The 16,634-nt window shown below is 46.3% G+C and overlaps 1 protein-coding gene across 1 annotated transcript; it reads right to left on the bottom strand.

Annotated features, from left to right (window-relative positions):
- Positions 1–2,815: 2,815 nt before the first annotated feature.
- On the bottom strand, positions 2,816–3,565 carry LOC141167558 (olfactory receptor 5G26-like). The gene has a single exon (XM_073654949.1). The coding sequence runs from the start codon at positions 3,563–3,565 to the stop codon at positions 2,816–2,818; it is 750 nt and encodes a 249-aa protein (XP_073511050.1).
- Positions 3,566–16,634: the final 13,069 nt, after the last annotated feature.

The following is a 16,634-nucleotide window of genomic DNA, read 5'->3' as shown; positions in this document are numbered from 1 at the left end:
GAATAGGAATTCCTAAGTATTTGATACCCTGTGAGGGCCAGGCAAAAGGAAAGTTGGACTGGATGGAATCCTATATGGATTTAGGGAGGGAGACATCGAGGGCCTCAGACTTCGCTGCATTGATTTTAAAATTTTACCATGTAACAAAGTGATCTATTTCAGCCATAACAGCAGGGATGGATATATGTGATTGAGTGATATATACTAGGACATCATCAGCAAATAGAGAGCACTTGTACTCGGTGCCTCCCACCTCAATCCACCTAATATTGGGGTTATGGCGAATTGATGAGAGCAGGTGCTCCGTCACTAGGATGTATAAGAGAGGGGACAGAGGACATCCCTGCCTTGTCCCATTGGTGATTGTGAAAGGTGATGAAAATGTTCTGACGCACCCCCTGGGCCTTGGGACACCCGGAGCCGGACCCTTTTTGGTGGATGCTGGTGGTTGTAGTCTTCGTGGCGGCGATCCGGTTCCGTGGCTCAGGGCGGTCAAACCAGTGGCGGAACTATTTATGTGGTTTTGATGTTTAAATGTCCGACTACGCCACCCGTGGATTGCGGTCAGAGTGAACCGCCGCTACAGGGCAGACCGCTAAGGCTGGTGTTGTGGGTGCAGCAGAGCGTAGCATAACTCCCCACGGGAGGAGTATAGCCTCAGGGCAGTGTATGCGGAGGATGGGGGTGATGGTGCAGGGCAGCAGCAGTAACGACACGGAGTCAGTGATGCAGTTCAGGGCCTTTACTCACAGTTCTTATTATCCAGACCACGTCTGCAGGTAACGGCTGCCCACGTCGTACTGTGCTCACCAGGTGAGGGGCTCAGACAACTCCCAGATAACTTTGGAGCGCTTCACAGGACCCCCTTTGTGTGTCCTTTGTCTGGCCTTTCTTACCAACACTTCTGTCCGGCTGCCTCGGGCCTCCTCTTGGTAAACTTGGCGCCAGTTTTCCTGACCCTATGTGGTGCCTTCCTAGCGGGTGGAGCAAGGGGCTGCGCCACATAAAATGTCAGAGCCTCCAGTTTTTAGCTGAGGGTCGTTTCCTGCCTCCACTAGTTCGGGGACCGGTCTCCCCCTTTGGCCTGACCCCTCCACGCAGGTGGATTCGGGCGTGCGGTGGCGACTCGCCCGTCCGCACCCCTGGGATCCCTTCATTCCTCGTTCCTGGAGCCTTCTCCGCTCCTCTTCCTTCCTTATCCCTCTTGCAGGCCTGGGCCTCTGTTACTAGGCCCGCCTCCGGAGCAGAGCTCATGCAGAGCCCCTGCTCCCTGCCACTTCTGCTCAGACTTCTCTGCACTGAACTAAGATGGTGCCCACCTTTTATACTCCCTTCTCAATGCACCCAGGAACTGCTTCCTCCCTGCTCCTGCACTGCAGGGTTCCCCTTCCTCAGTGTTCCCTCCCCCCACTCCAGCCAGGGACAGGGACTGTCGTGCCCATCTCAGGGGCATATTGGTCGCCCTGCCCCACGGCAATGTGGTGTAATGCATGCAGGTGTCGGGTCCTGATCCACACTCCATCCTTATCTGAGAGTGAGATATCACACCTCTGGGTGAGGTGCAATACGTCTGTAGCAACCGAGCCCTCGGTGCTACAGTTCCATTTATCTTCAGCCTAGGTGACGTATTGTGATACAGGGCCGTGATTTTGGCTATAAAAGGGTCCCCTAGACCCCTACCCCAAGCTTTTTAAGAGAATCATATATGGCGTGCCAGGAGACTCTATGGAATGCTTTCTCAGCATCCAACGAGAGTATCTACTTACAAATTTTTAACTGCATCTAGCCCAGGAAATACTTTGTGCCTAGTAGCAGTGTCTGCTAGTCAGCGGATTATCCCGGCTGTTAAGCAAGCTACACCACCTGTAGTTTGGACACTTAATTTTTTCAAAGGAAATGCTTCGGGACCACGGGATACTTAGTGAAGAGCATCAGGAGGCACCCAAAGGCATAGGGGCTGGGACTGGCACTAGGATGCCTTGCGGTGGACAGCCGAGCTCGATCCTTATAAAAGCTTTTTAACTGCAGCAGCTTTAGTGGACGCTACTGGAACTGGAATTACGCGGCTGCTGGCATGAGACTTGCCCTCCAATAGATCCTTGTAAATGGATTTAAAGTGTATTCATTCAAATTAGAGGGACAATTTAAATTAAAAAGCTTAGAGCTGCCTCCACCACAGGGGGGCTCTCTCGACCCACCAGCGGACAGGCAAAAGTATTGGGAGAGGGGAGCTGGCCGTCAGGGTTCACCGCGGCTCTGGCACAAACCCGGCGACACGGAGGTGGCACGGGCAGGAGCGGACTGGCCGTCTCGGCTTCTCACTTTTTGGATTTTAGAAGGGCATGACATGCCTATATCTGTGTCTCCCCCTCCTTTTACTCCTCCACCTCTTTTTTCTTTTCGCATGACTATATGTACTTGTCACTTTTCCATGTGTTAGTTGTGTCTTCTGAGCAGTTTGTCAGCTTTTGGACACCTTTGAAGGTGTTTTCTATGTGTTTCTATGTGTTTTTGTTTGCCTGCCATTGGTTTTAACGGTGTTCGAAGGTGTTCGACGAACAGTTCGACGAACAGTTCGGCGAACACACGGGTGTTCGACGAACCGAACCGAACTCGAACACTACGGGGGTGGCTCAACACTACTCATTAGCTTTCTTCTATGCCAGTAGCCTGGATGATCCAGACATAAAGCTCAATACTTCCAAATCCTTTCCTCACTCTTTGGATCAAGTCGATACCTGTGGTCATGATCCAAAGATTGAAACAGACATCTACATAAGCTAGAAAATGCAAATTCCTTCCTCACTCTTTTATACTAGACACATTTTAGTTTATGAAGAGCTTCTTTAAAGTCCTTGTTCCACAGAGTGTATATAATAGGATTAAGCAGTGGGGTCAGAACTGTATATATCAGAGATAAAATCTTGCTAATTATCAAGGATTTTCCTCTTGTTGGAAAAAGATAATCAGTGAAGAGTGTCCCATAAAGCATGGAAACCACAGTGAGGTGAGAGCTGCAGGTGGAGAAGGCTTTATGTCTACTGGTGTTGGATGGGATCTTCATAATGGTGGTGGGAATGTACACATAGGACATCACAATTACAATAAGAGGGCAAAATCCAAATATAGCGCCAACAATAAGAATCTCTTTATGGATTATGGATGTATCAGAGCAGGAGAGCTGCAGAATTTGTTCTAAGTCACAGTAGAAATGGTCGATAATGTGAGGTCCACAGTAATACAGATAAAACAAAGGAATTACATAACTTAATGCTATTATAAAAGCAATGAACCAAACTATACAGACAGACAACACACAAAACATGTGACTCATGATAGCATTATAACGGAGGGGGTAACAGATGGCCAGATATCGGTCATAAGACATCACTGACAGAAGAAGACATTCTGAGGTCTCTGATATAAGAAAGAAAGAAAGCTGGAGGAGGCATCCGATGAGAGTCACAGAGCTTCCCCCGTCCAGTACAGTAAGAAGAAGAGTAGGAACGATGTCTGTAGTCAGCAGGATGTCACACAATGACAGCTGAGTAATGAAGAAGTACATGGGGGACTGGAGGGTTTTACTCAGTAGATATAGAGCAACAATTAGAAAATTCCCTGAAATGGTTCCACAGTAAATGAGAACCAAGAGTGAGAAGAACGGGATTTTGAAATTTTGAAGATTTGAAAATCCTGAAAGGAAAACTGATGTAACATTATTTACTAGAATGGCCTATGAAAAAAAGAAAGTTATCAATTGTGAAATTAGTTATCATGGAAATCCAATTGAAGAAAACAGAAAATGAAAATAAAAAAAATAATTGTCGCATATTTTTCTTAAATTATTATTTTAATATTTTATAAAACCAATTATCTTTTCTCCTATCTTACAAAAAAGGCAAAATCTGCTAAACTCCTTCAATCTTTTAATAAAATTGTGACTTAAATCTTTAGATTATTTGCATATTTTATGTCAATAAAATAATAATGGAGAAACTAAAAATGTGGATAAGAGAAGGTGAATGTAAAAGAAAGTAGGTAAAAGCTTCATCTCACTAAACTGGTGAAAAAAAAAAGATTAACTTTTAATCAAATCTAAAAAAAACACTCTTACGTGAGCTTCTACTCTGCTGTCCATGTGTGCATTTATTTGATATACCATTTAGATTGTCTGACAATATTAGAATTGGAAGAGACAACATGAAACATTAATATAACTAAACAAGTGCAGGCAGTATAACAGCTACAGGATGTTTTCCTAACCACATTTATAGATTGTCTTGCAAAATACTTCTCTACTGAGACATAATCCATCTGGATTCCTTTTCATTTTTACATCATATTTAGTAATTGTCACAAAACAATATAAATGCAATAAAAATAGAAAAGCAGAAATAAACACATTATTATTATTATTTATTTTTATAGCACCATTGATTCCATGGCGCTGTACATAAGAAGGGGTTACAAGATACAGACATCACTTACAGTAAACAAAACTAACAATTATAGACTGGTACAGAGAGAAGAGTACCCTGCCCTTGTAGGCTTACATTCTGCAGGAACGGGGAAGGAGACAGTAGGTTGGGTATGAGCATATAGCATATACACATCCGATTCCAACACATGAAATATATATACTGTATATTCTTGCACGGTGTCCGCCAAGCTCCGTAATAACCAACAAAACACTAGCTGTTTCCACCAATCATTTATACAGGCCTATTGTACACTGGTTGGAGGTAGTGTAAAGCTTAAGGGTCTTGGATAATAGAGCAAGAGGAACAAAGCTATTAAATTTTATATATTTAATTCAAAAGTAGTTAGTGTTTATAAAAATATATGAAAGATGTTACAAAATGGGAACCAAACAATACAGAATATACAAGCCCATAAAATAATGTAATGGAAATGGCATAGATATTTTAGGGAATTAGTACAGAAGCACAGCAAACTGTGTCTTCGAGGACTGACAAAGACAATATTTCAAAATCTGCTTTTATTACATAATGTTCACACCCACATACCACACCTTGTTGACCTCACATGGGGGCTGGTAATGGGATGTGGCCAGGTCTTTAAAAAATCATGGGATACCCAATTTTCAGGACATATTCGCTGATGGAGTTCCCAGGCGGGAGATAGCAATATCATATATCTGATTATGTTTTTAACTTTCCATAGATGGGAATCATGGCATATGTAATGTTAACCCTCTGTCCAATTTTAATTTGTGTGGCTGATTGGCAGGTCACACATTGATGTAAGTGATTGGGTTACATTTGCCAATTCGTCGCAAATCCGAAAATATGTCTTCCATAACTATAAGACCTACACCTGTCCTAAAAAACACAATATTCATAACTAGCCTATGTCGCGAAGCGTCTGCTTGCAACTGTTTGAACACAGGAATAGAGATGAGGGAACCCATGGATTTTCGGGTTCACCAGATTAGACGAAGATACAGTAAAAAGTTTGGTTCAGGTCCGAACTTAACCTTGAATTTGACCAGAACCAAACATAAAAGAAGTCAATGGGGGCCAAAAATTAATTACTTTTTAAATGGCTGTAAAATTGTCATAGTCTGGACTATGGGGCTGCAAAAGGATGCTAAATGAGTGTAAGAGCAAGACAATAGCCCTGTAGACAAATGTGGATAGGGAAATCATTTAAAATAACACAGAATAAAAAAAGAAAAAAAATTCATCTTGAACAGGAAGGCGGAGGTCCAATTGGAAGAGGTATAGTAGGTGGGCGTTACAGTGTAGGTGAAAGAGGCAAGGGAGGAGGGAGCCAACACTGGTTTTGTGGCAATTTTTTTACTTTTGCTATGCAACTACTTAAAAGAACATAAAATAAAAAAACCTAAATAAAATAACAACCTAGAACCAGGAGATAGAGATCCAACTGTAGGAGAAGGTTGAGATGTAGTTGGAGGAGGTAGCAAACACAGGTTTTATGTTTGCTTTTTTTTGGAGGGGGGCTGTACTCTGAACACAGGCAGTGTAATAATCTGCTGGCCACTGTCTGTCTGTATACAGGCCATTTAATACTCTACACGTTTTTTGGATAAAAACAATGAGCACATCATATAGGGGTCGTGGCCGTGTTGCTGGTAGTGATGGTGTAGTTGCTGCAGGGAGAGAGAGGATGTGGTTAATCTCTGCCTGCTACCATGACTGTATAGTCGGAGTCATGGAGTCGTAGTCAGTGGCCATTTTGGCGTTGTCGGAGTCAGTACAAAATGGACAGTCTCTGGCTCCTAAACTATCTAATAAATTTGGTACAGTAGTTCAAGCATGTGCTGTACATTTTTTCATAAGAATTTGGGAAAGTTATTAAATGTTCTATAAATGACTATTCTATTCTTGATCTAATGATCTAGGTTTTTAATTGAGATGAATCTGTGCTGCACTTTATGTACATGCTCAATAGTGAGGCAGTGCTGTTGCGTTGTCGTAGGAATTGTGGAGTCAGTAGTCTGGGAAATTGAGGAGTCCAAGGTTTGGCTTACCTACTACACTGCTCTGCCTGCTACGTGCCCAAATGAAACACCTTCTTTAGCTGCTCACAAGCATCAAGGCTTTCTGTGCAATTTCATAGGCACGAGTACCGCTGGATGAAAAGTTAGGCCAGAACAAGTAGAGGTGGTTTTAGATTGGTTGTCTGAGAGTGCCTTCAGGTCCTTTGCTTTGTCTTCAAGATTTTGCACCTGCAACCCATGGGCATCTGTCTTCCACCTCAACGCCTTGCAAATCAGGCAAGCAGTCTGAGCCCCAAGTCATGCAGAAATCGCTTCTGCTTTTTGATGACTTTACTAGATGTGGGTCCGTGGGCCATCCACTTGGACCTGGCCAACAATTGGAAGAAATTGAGTGCACTGATGCCCAACCAATTGTTGCCAAGTAACCTGCCATGTCCGCCAGTCTGCCTACCTTGAGCACCTGCCAATTACCTGCCGTGCCCACCAGCCTGCCTGCCCGGAGCACCTGCCAAGAAACCTGCCGTGCCCGCCAGCTTGCCTACTCGGAACACCTCTCTGGCTATCAGCCATACCTGCCTGCTTATCTGCCCGGACCACCCACCAACCTTCCTGCCTTGCTCTTCCGCTGTACCAATCAGCTCTAGTGATGAGCGAACGTGCTCTCCACTACCCGGTACTCATCTGAGCATCATGGTGCTTGACTAACTGGGCGCTCGGCGAGTATTTCCGGGTTGTTCGGGCGGGAGCTCTGGTCACCTCCCTGCATTTTTGGCGCTCTTTAGAGAGCCAATGAACAGGCAGGGATTGCCTACCATGCCCTGTAATGCCGTAACCATGTTCGTTGTCGGCATTACAGTGATTGGCTGTCTGCACAGCATCATCAGTTCCATATTAGACCTGGTGCCGCCATGCTCGTCACAGTCACTCCGGATCAGACAGAGTAGGTAGAGGTGCTGCAGAGCTAGGAAGATATTTGCTTGTGTATTAGGTAGTGTAGGGAGAAAAAACGTACATTACTCACATCCATCTTAACAGTCTTTCTGAAGACAAATCCATATGCAGAGTTCAGGCAGGCAGGGTGTATAGGCAGGCAGTGTATATAGCAGACTGCAGTGCATATAGCACAAGCTCCATTCCAATTCTGCCTTCTGCTGCTGTTACATATTTATATACAAAAGCCCAGGTCTCATTGGCCAGGAATACTTTTCTTTGGAACTTAATCCTCATTATTTGCTTAAAAAGCAATCCAGAGAACACCGTTTCTCTGCGCCATTTGCTTGTTGGCACTGCAGAATACAGCCAGGTCCTTTCCATATTACAGCTAGTGTTGAGCCACCCCCGTAGTGTTCGAGTTCGGTTCGGTTCGTCAAACACCCGTGTGTTCGCCGAACTGTTCGTCGAACTGTTCATCGAACACCTTCGAACACCGTTAAAACCAATGGCAGGCAAACAAAAACACATAGAAACACATAGAAAACACCTTCAAAGGTGTCCAAAAGCTGACAAACTGCTCAGAAGACACAACTAACACATGGAAAAGTGACAAGTGCATATAGTCATGCGAAAAGAAAAGAGGTGGAGGAGTAAAAGGAGGGGGAGACACAGATATAGGCATGTCATGCCCTTCTAAAATCCAAAAAGTGAGAAGCCGACACGGCCAGTCCGTTCCTGCCAGTGCGACCTCCGTGTCGCCGAGTTTGTGCCAGAGCCGCGGTGTACCCTGACAGCCAGCCCCATCTCCCAATACTGGAGCCTCTCCGCTTGTGGTTCGAGCGAGCCCCCCTGTGGTGGAGGCAGCTCTAAGCTTGTTAATTTAAATTGTCTCTCTAATTTGAATGAATACACTTTAAATCCTTTTACAAGGATCTATTGGAGGGCAAGTCTCATGCCAGCAGCCGCGTAATTCCAGCTCCAGTAGCGTCCACTAAAGCTGCTGCAGTTAAAAAGCTTTTATAAGGATCGAGCTCGCCTGCCCACCGCAAAGAATCCTACCGCCAGTCCCAGCTCCCATGCCTTTGGGTGCCTCCTGATGCTCTTCACTGAGTATCCAGTGGTCCCGAAGCATGTGTCCAAACTACAGGTGGTGTAGCTTGCTTAACAGCCGGGATAATCCGCTGACTAGCAGACACTGCTACTAGGCACAAAGTATTTCCTGGGCTAGATGCAGTTAAAAATTTGTAATTAGAAACTCTCGTTGGATGCTGAGAAAGCATTCCATAGAGTCTCCTGGCACGCCATATATGATTCTCTTAAAAAGCTTGGGGTAGGGGTCTAGGGGACCCTTTTATAGCCAAAATCACGGCCCTGTATCGCAATACGTCACCTAGGCTGAAGATAAATGGAACTGTAGCACCCTGAGGGCTCGGTTGCTACAGAGGTATTGCACCTCCCTCAGAGGTGAGATATCTCACTCTCAGGTAAGGATGGAGTGTGGATCAGGACCCGACACCTGCATGCATTACACCACTTTGCCGTGGGGCAGGGCGACCAATATGCCCCTGAGATGGGCACGACAGTCCCTGTCCCTGGCTGGAGTGGGGGGAGGGAACACTGAGGAAGGGGAACCCTGTAGTGCAGGAGCAGAGAGGATGCAGTTCCTGGGTGCATTGAGAAGGGAGTATAAAAGGTGGGGACCATCTTAGTTCAGTGCAGAAAAGTCTGAGCAGAAGTGACAGGGAGCAGGGGCTCTGCATGAGCTCTGCTCCGAAGGCGGTCCTAGTAACAGAGGCCCAGGCCTGCAAGAGGGAGAAGGAAGGAAGAGGAGCAGAGAAGGCTCCTGGAACGAGGAACGAAGGGATCCCAGGGGTGCGGACGGGCGAGGGGTCAGGCCAAAGGGGGAGACTGGTCCCCGAAACTAGTGGAGGAGTGGAAACGACCCTCAGCTAGAAACCGGAGGCTGTGACATTTTATATGGCGCAGCCCCTTGCTTCACCCGCTAGGAAGGCACCACATAGGGTCAGGGAAACTGGCGCCAAGTTTACCAAGAGGAGGCCCGAGGCAGCCGGACAGAAGAGTTGGTAAGAAAGGCCAGACAAATGACACACAAAGGGGGTCCTGTGAAGCGCTCCAAAGTTATCTGGGAGTTGTCTGAGCCCCTCACCTGGTGAGCACAGTATGAAGTGGCCAGCCGTTACCTGCAGAAGTGGTCTGGATAATAAGAACTGTGAGTAAAGGCCCTGGACTGCATCACTGACTCCGTGTCGTTACTGCTGCTGCCCTGCACCATCACCCCCATCCTCCGCATACACTGCCCTGAGGCAATACTCTTCCCGTGGGGAGTTATGCTACGCTCTGCTGCACCCACAACACCAGCCTCAGCGGTCTGCCCTGCAGCGGCGGTTCACTCTGGCCGCAATCCACGGGTGGCGTAGTCGAATATTTAAACATCAAAACCACATAAATAGTTCTGCCACTGGTTTGACCGCCCTGACCCATGGAACCGGGTCGCCGCCACGGAGACTACAACCACCAGCATCCACCAATAAGGGTCCGGCTCCGGGTGTCCCAAGGCCCAGGGGGCGCGTCAGAACATTTTCATCACCTTTCATAATCACCAATGTTACAAGGCAGGGATGTCCTTTGTCCCCTCTCTTATACATCCTAGTGACGGAGCAGCTGCTCTCATCAATTTGCCATAACCCCAATATTAGGTGGATTGAGGTGGGAGGCACCGAGTACAAGTTCTCTCTATTTGCTGATGATGTCCTAGTATATATCACTCAATCACATACATCCATCCCTGCTGTTATGGCTGAAATAGATCACTTTGTTACATGGTCAAATTTTAAAATCAATGCAGCGAAGTCTGAGGCCCTCGATGTCTCCCTCCCCAAATCCATACAGGATTCCATCCAGTCCAACTTTCCCTTTGCCTGGCCCTCACAGGGTATCAAATACTTAGGAATTCCTATTCTTAGAGACCTCTCCCGTCTACGTTATCTTAATTTTGGGCCCTTTATTGAACAACTCCATACAGACCACGGTTGGCAAGTTAGAACTGTAAGATTCACTACGTGAACCACTGGTGTTTTGTGGAAAAGCACATGTACACTGTGTTCCAAATTGTTATGCAAAAAATGTTTAGGGGTGATAAGGGAAGAATTTGTTTGTTTGTCAGTTAAACTCATTGATGGTGATGTGTGTCAGGGCTCCTTATATCACTGTAAGCAATTGCAGACACCTGTGCTAATTAGTTTGGCACGTGTGTCCAATAAAAGGCAAGACTACTTAAGAAGGCTGTCCCACATTATTAAGCAGCCTACATTTTCTGCCAAAATGGGAAAGAAAAAGGATGTGTCGGCTGCTGAAAAGCAAAAAATTGTGGAGTGTTTAGGTCAAGGCATGACTACAATCAACATTGTGCGATGATCAGGATGAAGTGTCTTGGCAATCAAGAAGTATGTAGCTGATTCACAGTACACACGTGTGCGTGCTGATAAGGGCAAATTGAGGACTCTTTCCTACAGGCAATTACGTCAGGTTAAAATAGCAGTGGCAAAAAAGCCTTGTCATAGCAGCAGACAAGTTTTTGAAGCTGCTGGTGCCTCCAACGTCCCCCGAACAACAAGATGCAGGGTTCTTCAGAGGTTTGCAGCTGTGCGTATGCCATCCTGTCGACCTCCTCTATCCACAGCACACAAGCAGAAACGGCTCCAGTGGGCCAAACAATACATGAAGACTGATTTCAAAACTGTTTTGTTCACGGATGAGTGCCGTGCAACGCTCGATGGTCCAGATGAATGGAGTGGAGGATTGCTGGTTGATGGACAGCCCACGCAAAACGGCTACAGCGCCAACAAGGAGGAGGTGGAGTAATGTTTTGGGCTGGAATGATGGGGAGAGAGATTGTCTGCCCCTTTAGGATCCCTGAAGGGGTAAAGATGAACTCCATAATGTATGTGGAGTTTCTCAAACAGCACTTCCTGCCCTGGTTCAAGAAGAAGAACCGTGTTTTCCACAGCAAGATCATTTTCATGCATGATAATGCACCGTCTCATGCTGCACATAACACATCTGCATCTTTGGCTGATATGGGCATAAAAGGGAACAAACTTATGGTATGACCCCAATGCTCCCCTGACCTCTACCCCATTCAGAACCTCTGGAGCATCATCAAAAGGAGTGTCTATGATGGCGAGAGGCAGTTCACATCTAAACAACAGCTCTGGGAGGGTATTCTGTCCTCATGCAAAACAATTGAAGCATAAGCCATCCAAAACCTGACAAATTCAATGGACGAGAGAGTTCAGAAGCTCCTTTCGAACAAGGGGTCCTATGTGCAAATGTAACATCACCTAGAATAAAGTTTTGTGTTGAAAACTGTTTGATTTCAGTTTCTAATAACCTGATAATGCTTAGAATTTTAAAAATGACCATTTTTTTGGTCTTTATTAAAATGAAATGGTTGATCGAAGAGTGTGGGGGATCTAAGAGTGTGGCAACCCAGTAGTCAGGATTACTTCGAATTCTGACAATCTGAGGGTCATGTTGCAGGTAGTGCAGCAAGAAGGCACTTATGTGTCTTGCGCATCTCGGAGCCCCAAAATTATTTTCCGGCCTAGATGCAGCTAAAAATTATTAATAATTTTAAATCTGGTGGAGCTTATTATAGATGGCCTAATAGGACCAGTGCTGCACACTGCTACAAAGCCCAAATTATTTTCCAGTAAAGATACAGATAAACATGATTAGTAATTTTAAATCTGGTGGAGCTTATTATAGATGGCCTAATAGAATCAGTGCTGCACACTGCTACAAAGCCCAAATTATTTTCCAGCCAAGATACAGATAAACATGATTAGTAATTTGAAAGCTTAAAACGGTTGGTGAGGTGATTTTAACCAATCATCAAGCTTTTACTCTCCCCAGGATGACACAGGGGTAGAAAAGTCATTTCGGATCCATGATTTGTTCATCTTTATGAATATGAGTCTGTCTACATTATCAGTGGTGAGCCGCGTGCGCTTATCTGTCAGCACACCACCAGCAGCGCTGAACACACGTTCAGACAGAACGCTGGCTGCGGGGCATGACAAGATCTCCAAGGCGTAAGTGGCGAGCTCCGGCCATTTATCCAGATTGGAAGCCCAAAAAGAGCAAGGGTCCAGTGACACAGTCATGGCATCAATGTTAACTTGCAGATAATCCTGTACCATCGTCTCTAGGCATTGACTTGCAAAGGATGGGCTAAAAAAGTGGTGAAATGATTCCGCAAAATTGATGTTACCAGCAGATACTGTGTTTCTGTTACGGTTTGAGTGCTGAATACTCAATGGTCCCATGGTTGGCAAGTTGGAACTGTGAGATTCACTACGTGCACCACTGGTGTTTTGTGGAAAAGCACATGTAAGATTCTGCAACAGTCTCTGCTGATACTCCTGCATGCGTGCATCCCTTTCTATGGCAGGAATAATTTCTGAAAATGTACTTTTGTACCGGGGATCTAACAGTGTGGCAACCCAGTAGTCAGGATTATTTGTAATTCTCACAATTCGAGGGTCATGTTGCAGGTAGTGTAGCAAGAAGGCACTCATGTGTCTTGAGCATCCAGGAGCACCAATTCCCTGTTGTATTGGTGGCGAGGTAACAATCATGGTTCCTTCCTCTGTCCTCTCCCCCCAACCTCGCACAACAGAAATGTGATCAAGGTCTCCCTCATCTGATGAGTCTTCCATCAGTTCGTCCTCCACTTCTTCCTGGGCTCCTGCACCTTCCTCACTAGTTTGGCTGCTACCATGCGCCCTGGTAAAACCATCTCCCCCACCCTCACATGCGTGCCGCCTTGGTGCTGCCGACCCTCTGGACCTTGCAGATGTTAGCCCTTCCTCATACAACTCCTCCTCCTCTACTTCCTCCACCTCCTCTTGTGCCACCACCTGACTCCGAATTCTGTTTAACATGTGCTCCAGCATGTAAATCACTGGAATAGTCATGCTGATAATGGCATCGTCAGCATTAAACATCTTCGTCGCCATTTCAAAACTGTGCAGAAGGGTTCATAGGTCCCTGATCTGAGACCACTCCTCCAGCGTGATTTGCCCCACCTCTTGATCTCGTTGGCCGAGGCTATACGTCAGAACGTATTGCACCAGGGCTTGTTGGTGCTGCCACAGTCGCTGCAACATGTGCAGAGTTGAATTCCACCGGATAGGCACATCGCATTTTAGCCGGTGAAGTGGCAGGCCCAACGACTTCTTTCGAGATGTAAGTCGCTGAGCTGCGGGATGCGAACGGCGGAAGTGAGCACACAGCGACCGTGCCCTCTGCAGAGGGCCATCAAGTCCAGGATAGTGGGCTAAAAATTGCTGGACAACCAGGTTCAACACGTGAGCCATACATGGCACGTGTGTGACATTGCCCCGGTGAAGGGCCGCACCCAGGTTTGCAACATTGTCGCACACGGCCTTCCCTGGTTTCAGGTCCAGTGGAGACAACCATTCATGAAATTGATTCTCCAGAGCTGACCACAACTCCTCAGCTGTGTGACTCACATTTCCCAGACATTTCAAAGTAAAAACTGCCTGATGACGTTGAGCCCTACTGCCAGCATAGTAAGGAGGTGTGCAGGATCCCTTCTGCGCAGTTAGAAAGCTTATGGCATGACCAGACAGGCTTTGGGTGCAGGTGGAGGACCGAGAGGAGGTTGAGGAGGCAGAAGCAGTGGAGGAACTTTGAGATAAAGAGGATTGACACACAACTCGTGGGGACGGCAAGACTTGGACAGCAGCCCCTTGTCCTGCTGTCACCATAGTTACCCAGTGCCCAGTCAGCGACATGTAATGCCCCTGTCCATGCCTACTTGTCCAAGTGTCTGTGGTGAAATGCACCCTGTCACACACAGAGTTTCTCAAAGAAGCGGTTATGTTGTGTGCGACATGCTGGTGAAGCGCAGGCACACCTTTCTTTGAGAAGTAGTGCCGACTGGGCATCTGGTACTGGGGCACTGCAACTGACATAAGGTCTCGAAAATCCTCTGTGTCCACCAGGCGGAAAGGCAGCATTTCTGTAGCAAAGAGCTTGCAGATGGTGAAATTCAACCTCTTAGCTTTCTCATGGCTAGGAGGAAATGGTCTTTTACTTGACCACATCTGAGGGACCGAGGGCTGGCTGTTGTGCTTAGACGGGGTTGATAAGGGTGTCCCCAGCAAACTGCCGGTCTGTGAGGAAGATGCAGGCGGACATGTTAGGTTGCCTTGAGCCAAAGGTGGTGCTATCGATGTCGGACTGCGCTCAACACCAGTTGGTGTTACCACCTCCAAAGAAAATGATGACCTGCCCATCACGCTGGCTGTTGCGGGTAAAGAGGTGGCAGGTCTGCATCCCAAAACAGGTGTGACTGCTGCCCCCCCAGTCACAGAGGATGAAGAGGCCGCGGATGCACAAGATGTGGCAGACGGTGGTTGGCCCGGCCGACTAGGCCGCATTGTAGCACAGTGAGCTTCCAACAGCAACTTATGCTTCATGTCCATGTGCCGGTTCATGCATGAAGTACTCAAACTATTTGCTGACAAATGTTACAGATATCACGAGTTGGGTCATCTTTGATCTGAAAAAATACCCAGGCTATGCAAGGCTTAGCACCCATGTGACCTGAAGAGCCACCACGACTTGTGGTGTGAGGCAGTGTTGTGTTTGAGGATGCAGTTGTTGACGTGCTTCCAGTACTACGTCTCTGTTCAGGAAGGTGCAACCTGACCTCGTCGTCACTAGCATTCTCCTCCACCTCCTCTGCTGACCTCATCTCTTGGCTGACTGTGGGTTGAAAGTAAGTGGGATCTCCAACCTCATCATCATCACACTGTGTGTTATCACACCCGTCGTCCTCAGAGCCAACCTGTTCCTGCCCTGACAAAAAACTAAAGTTGTCGCTCCAATCAGGTATTTGAGTCTCATCATCATCTTCCTCATTGTCTCCACCAACAGGAGTCACAGTTTGGGAATGAGGGTCTACATTATGGTCAGAACCTTCTGCGTCTGGTCCTGGATCCGACTCATAAAGATTCTGGGCATCAGTGCAGATCATTTCCTCGTCTGGATCCACAGAAGCGCTGGAGCCGACCTCTGATTCCCAGGCTATAGTATGAGTAAACAGCTCTGCAGACTCAACCATCTGTTCTACCTCATGCTCAGAAGGGCAGCTGGAGATTTGGGAGCTGTGAGGAAGCAAGTGCGGTTGGGGTGACTCCTCTGAGGACAGGAGTATTTGTGATGTTGAAGTTGAGGTGGAGGAGAGCCCACTTAAAGGAGCACTTGATATCCTTTGAAGCACCTGCTGTTTTTGTGCCTCATCTGGAATTTGTAGCGATTGGCGTGGCCGTAAGAAAGGGATCTTAACACATTGTCCGCTAAAAGAATAGACATTTTAGTTTGGCTGGAAGATGGTCTTTCTTCTACAGATGTTACTGTTGCTTTAACACCTACCCCACGGACACAACCTTTTTTCCCCTTCTCAACACGCCCATTCCCCTTTCCACCAGCAGCAGGCCTTTTTCCACTCATTTTGGTGGTAAACTAATTCACAACTCTGGAGTTGTTAGCACAAAAAAACAATGGATGGGAACCGAGCAGAGCTGAGTGGCCAAACTGTGGTATTAGGCCAAAAGTATTGGCTGGGTTAGATGCAGAAAAAAATTATATTCAATTTGCAACCTGATGGAGGTCAGTATAGATGGACTAATAGACCAAGTACCACACACTGCTAGAAGCCCAAATATTTTTTCAGAGCTAGATGCAGAAAAAAATTATATTCAATTTGCAACCTGATGGAGGTCAGTATAGATGGACTAATAGACCAAGTCCCACACACTGCTAGAAGCCCAAAAATTTTTCAGAGCTAGATGCAGAAAAAAATTATATTCAATTTGCAACGTGATGGAGGTCAGTATAGATGGACTAATAGACCAAGTACCACACACTGCTAGAAGCCCAAATATTTTTTCAGAGCTAGATGCAGAAAAAAATTATATTCAATTTGCAACGCGATGGAGGTCAGTATAGATGGACTAATAGACCAAGTCCCACACACTGCTAGAAGCCCAAATATTTTTTCAGAGCTAGTTGCAGATAAAAATTATTTTTAATTTGCAACCTGATGGAGGTCAGTATAGATGGACTAATAGACCAAGTCCCACACACTGCTAGAAGCCCAAAT

The sequence above is a fragment of the Phyllobates terribilis genome, unplaced genomic scaffold (assembly GCF_046119375.1).
Source record: "Phyllobates terribilis strain yellow unplaced genomic scaffold, ASM4611937v1 Scaffold_11__3_contigs__length_659146591, whole genome shotgun sequence".
Taxonomy (NCBI): domain Eukaryota; kingdom Metazoa; phylum Chordata; class Amphibia; order Anura; family Dendrobatidae; genus Phyllobates; species Phyllobates terribilis.
Note: the sequence above shows the minus strand (reverse complement) of the source record. Positions and strands in the feature narration are given on the sequence as shown.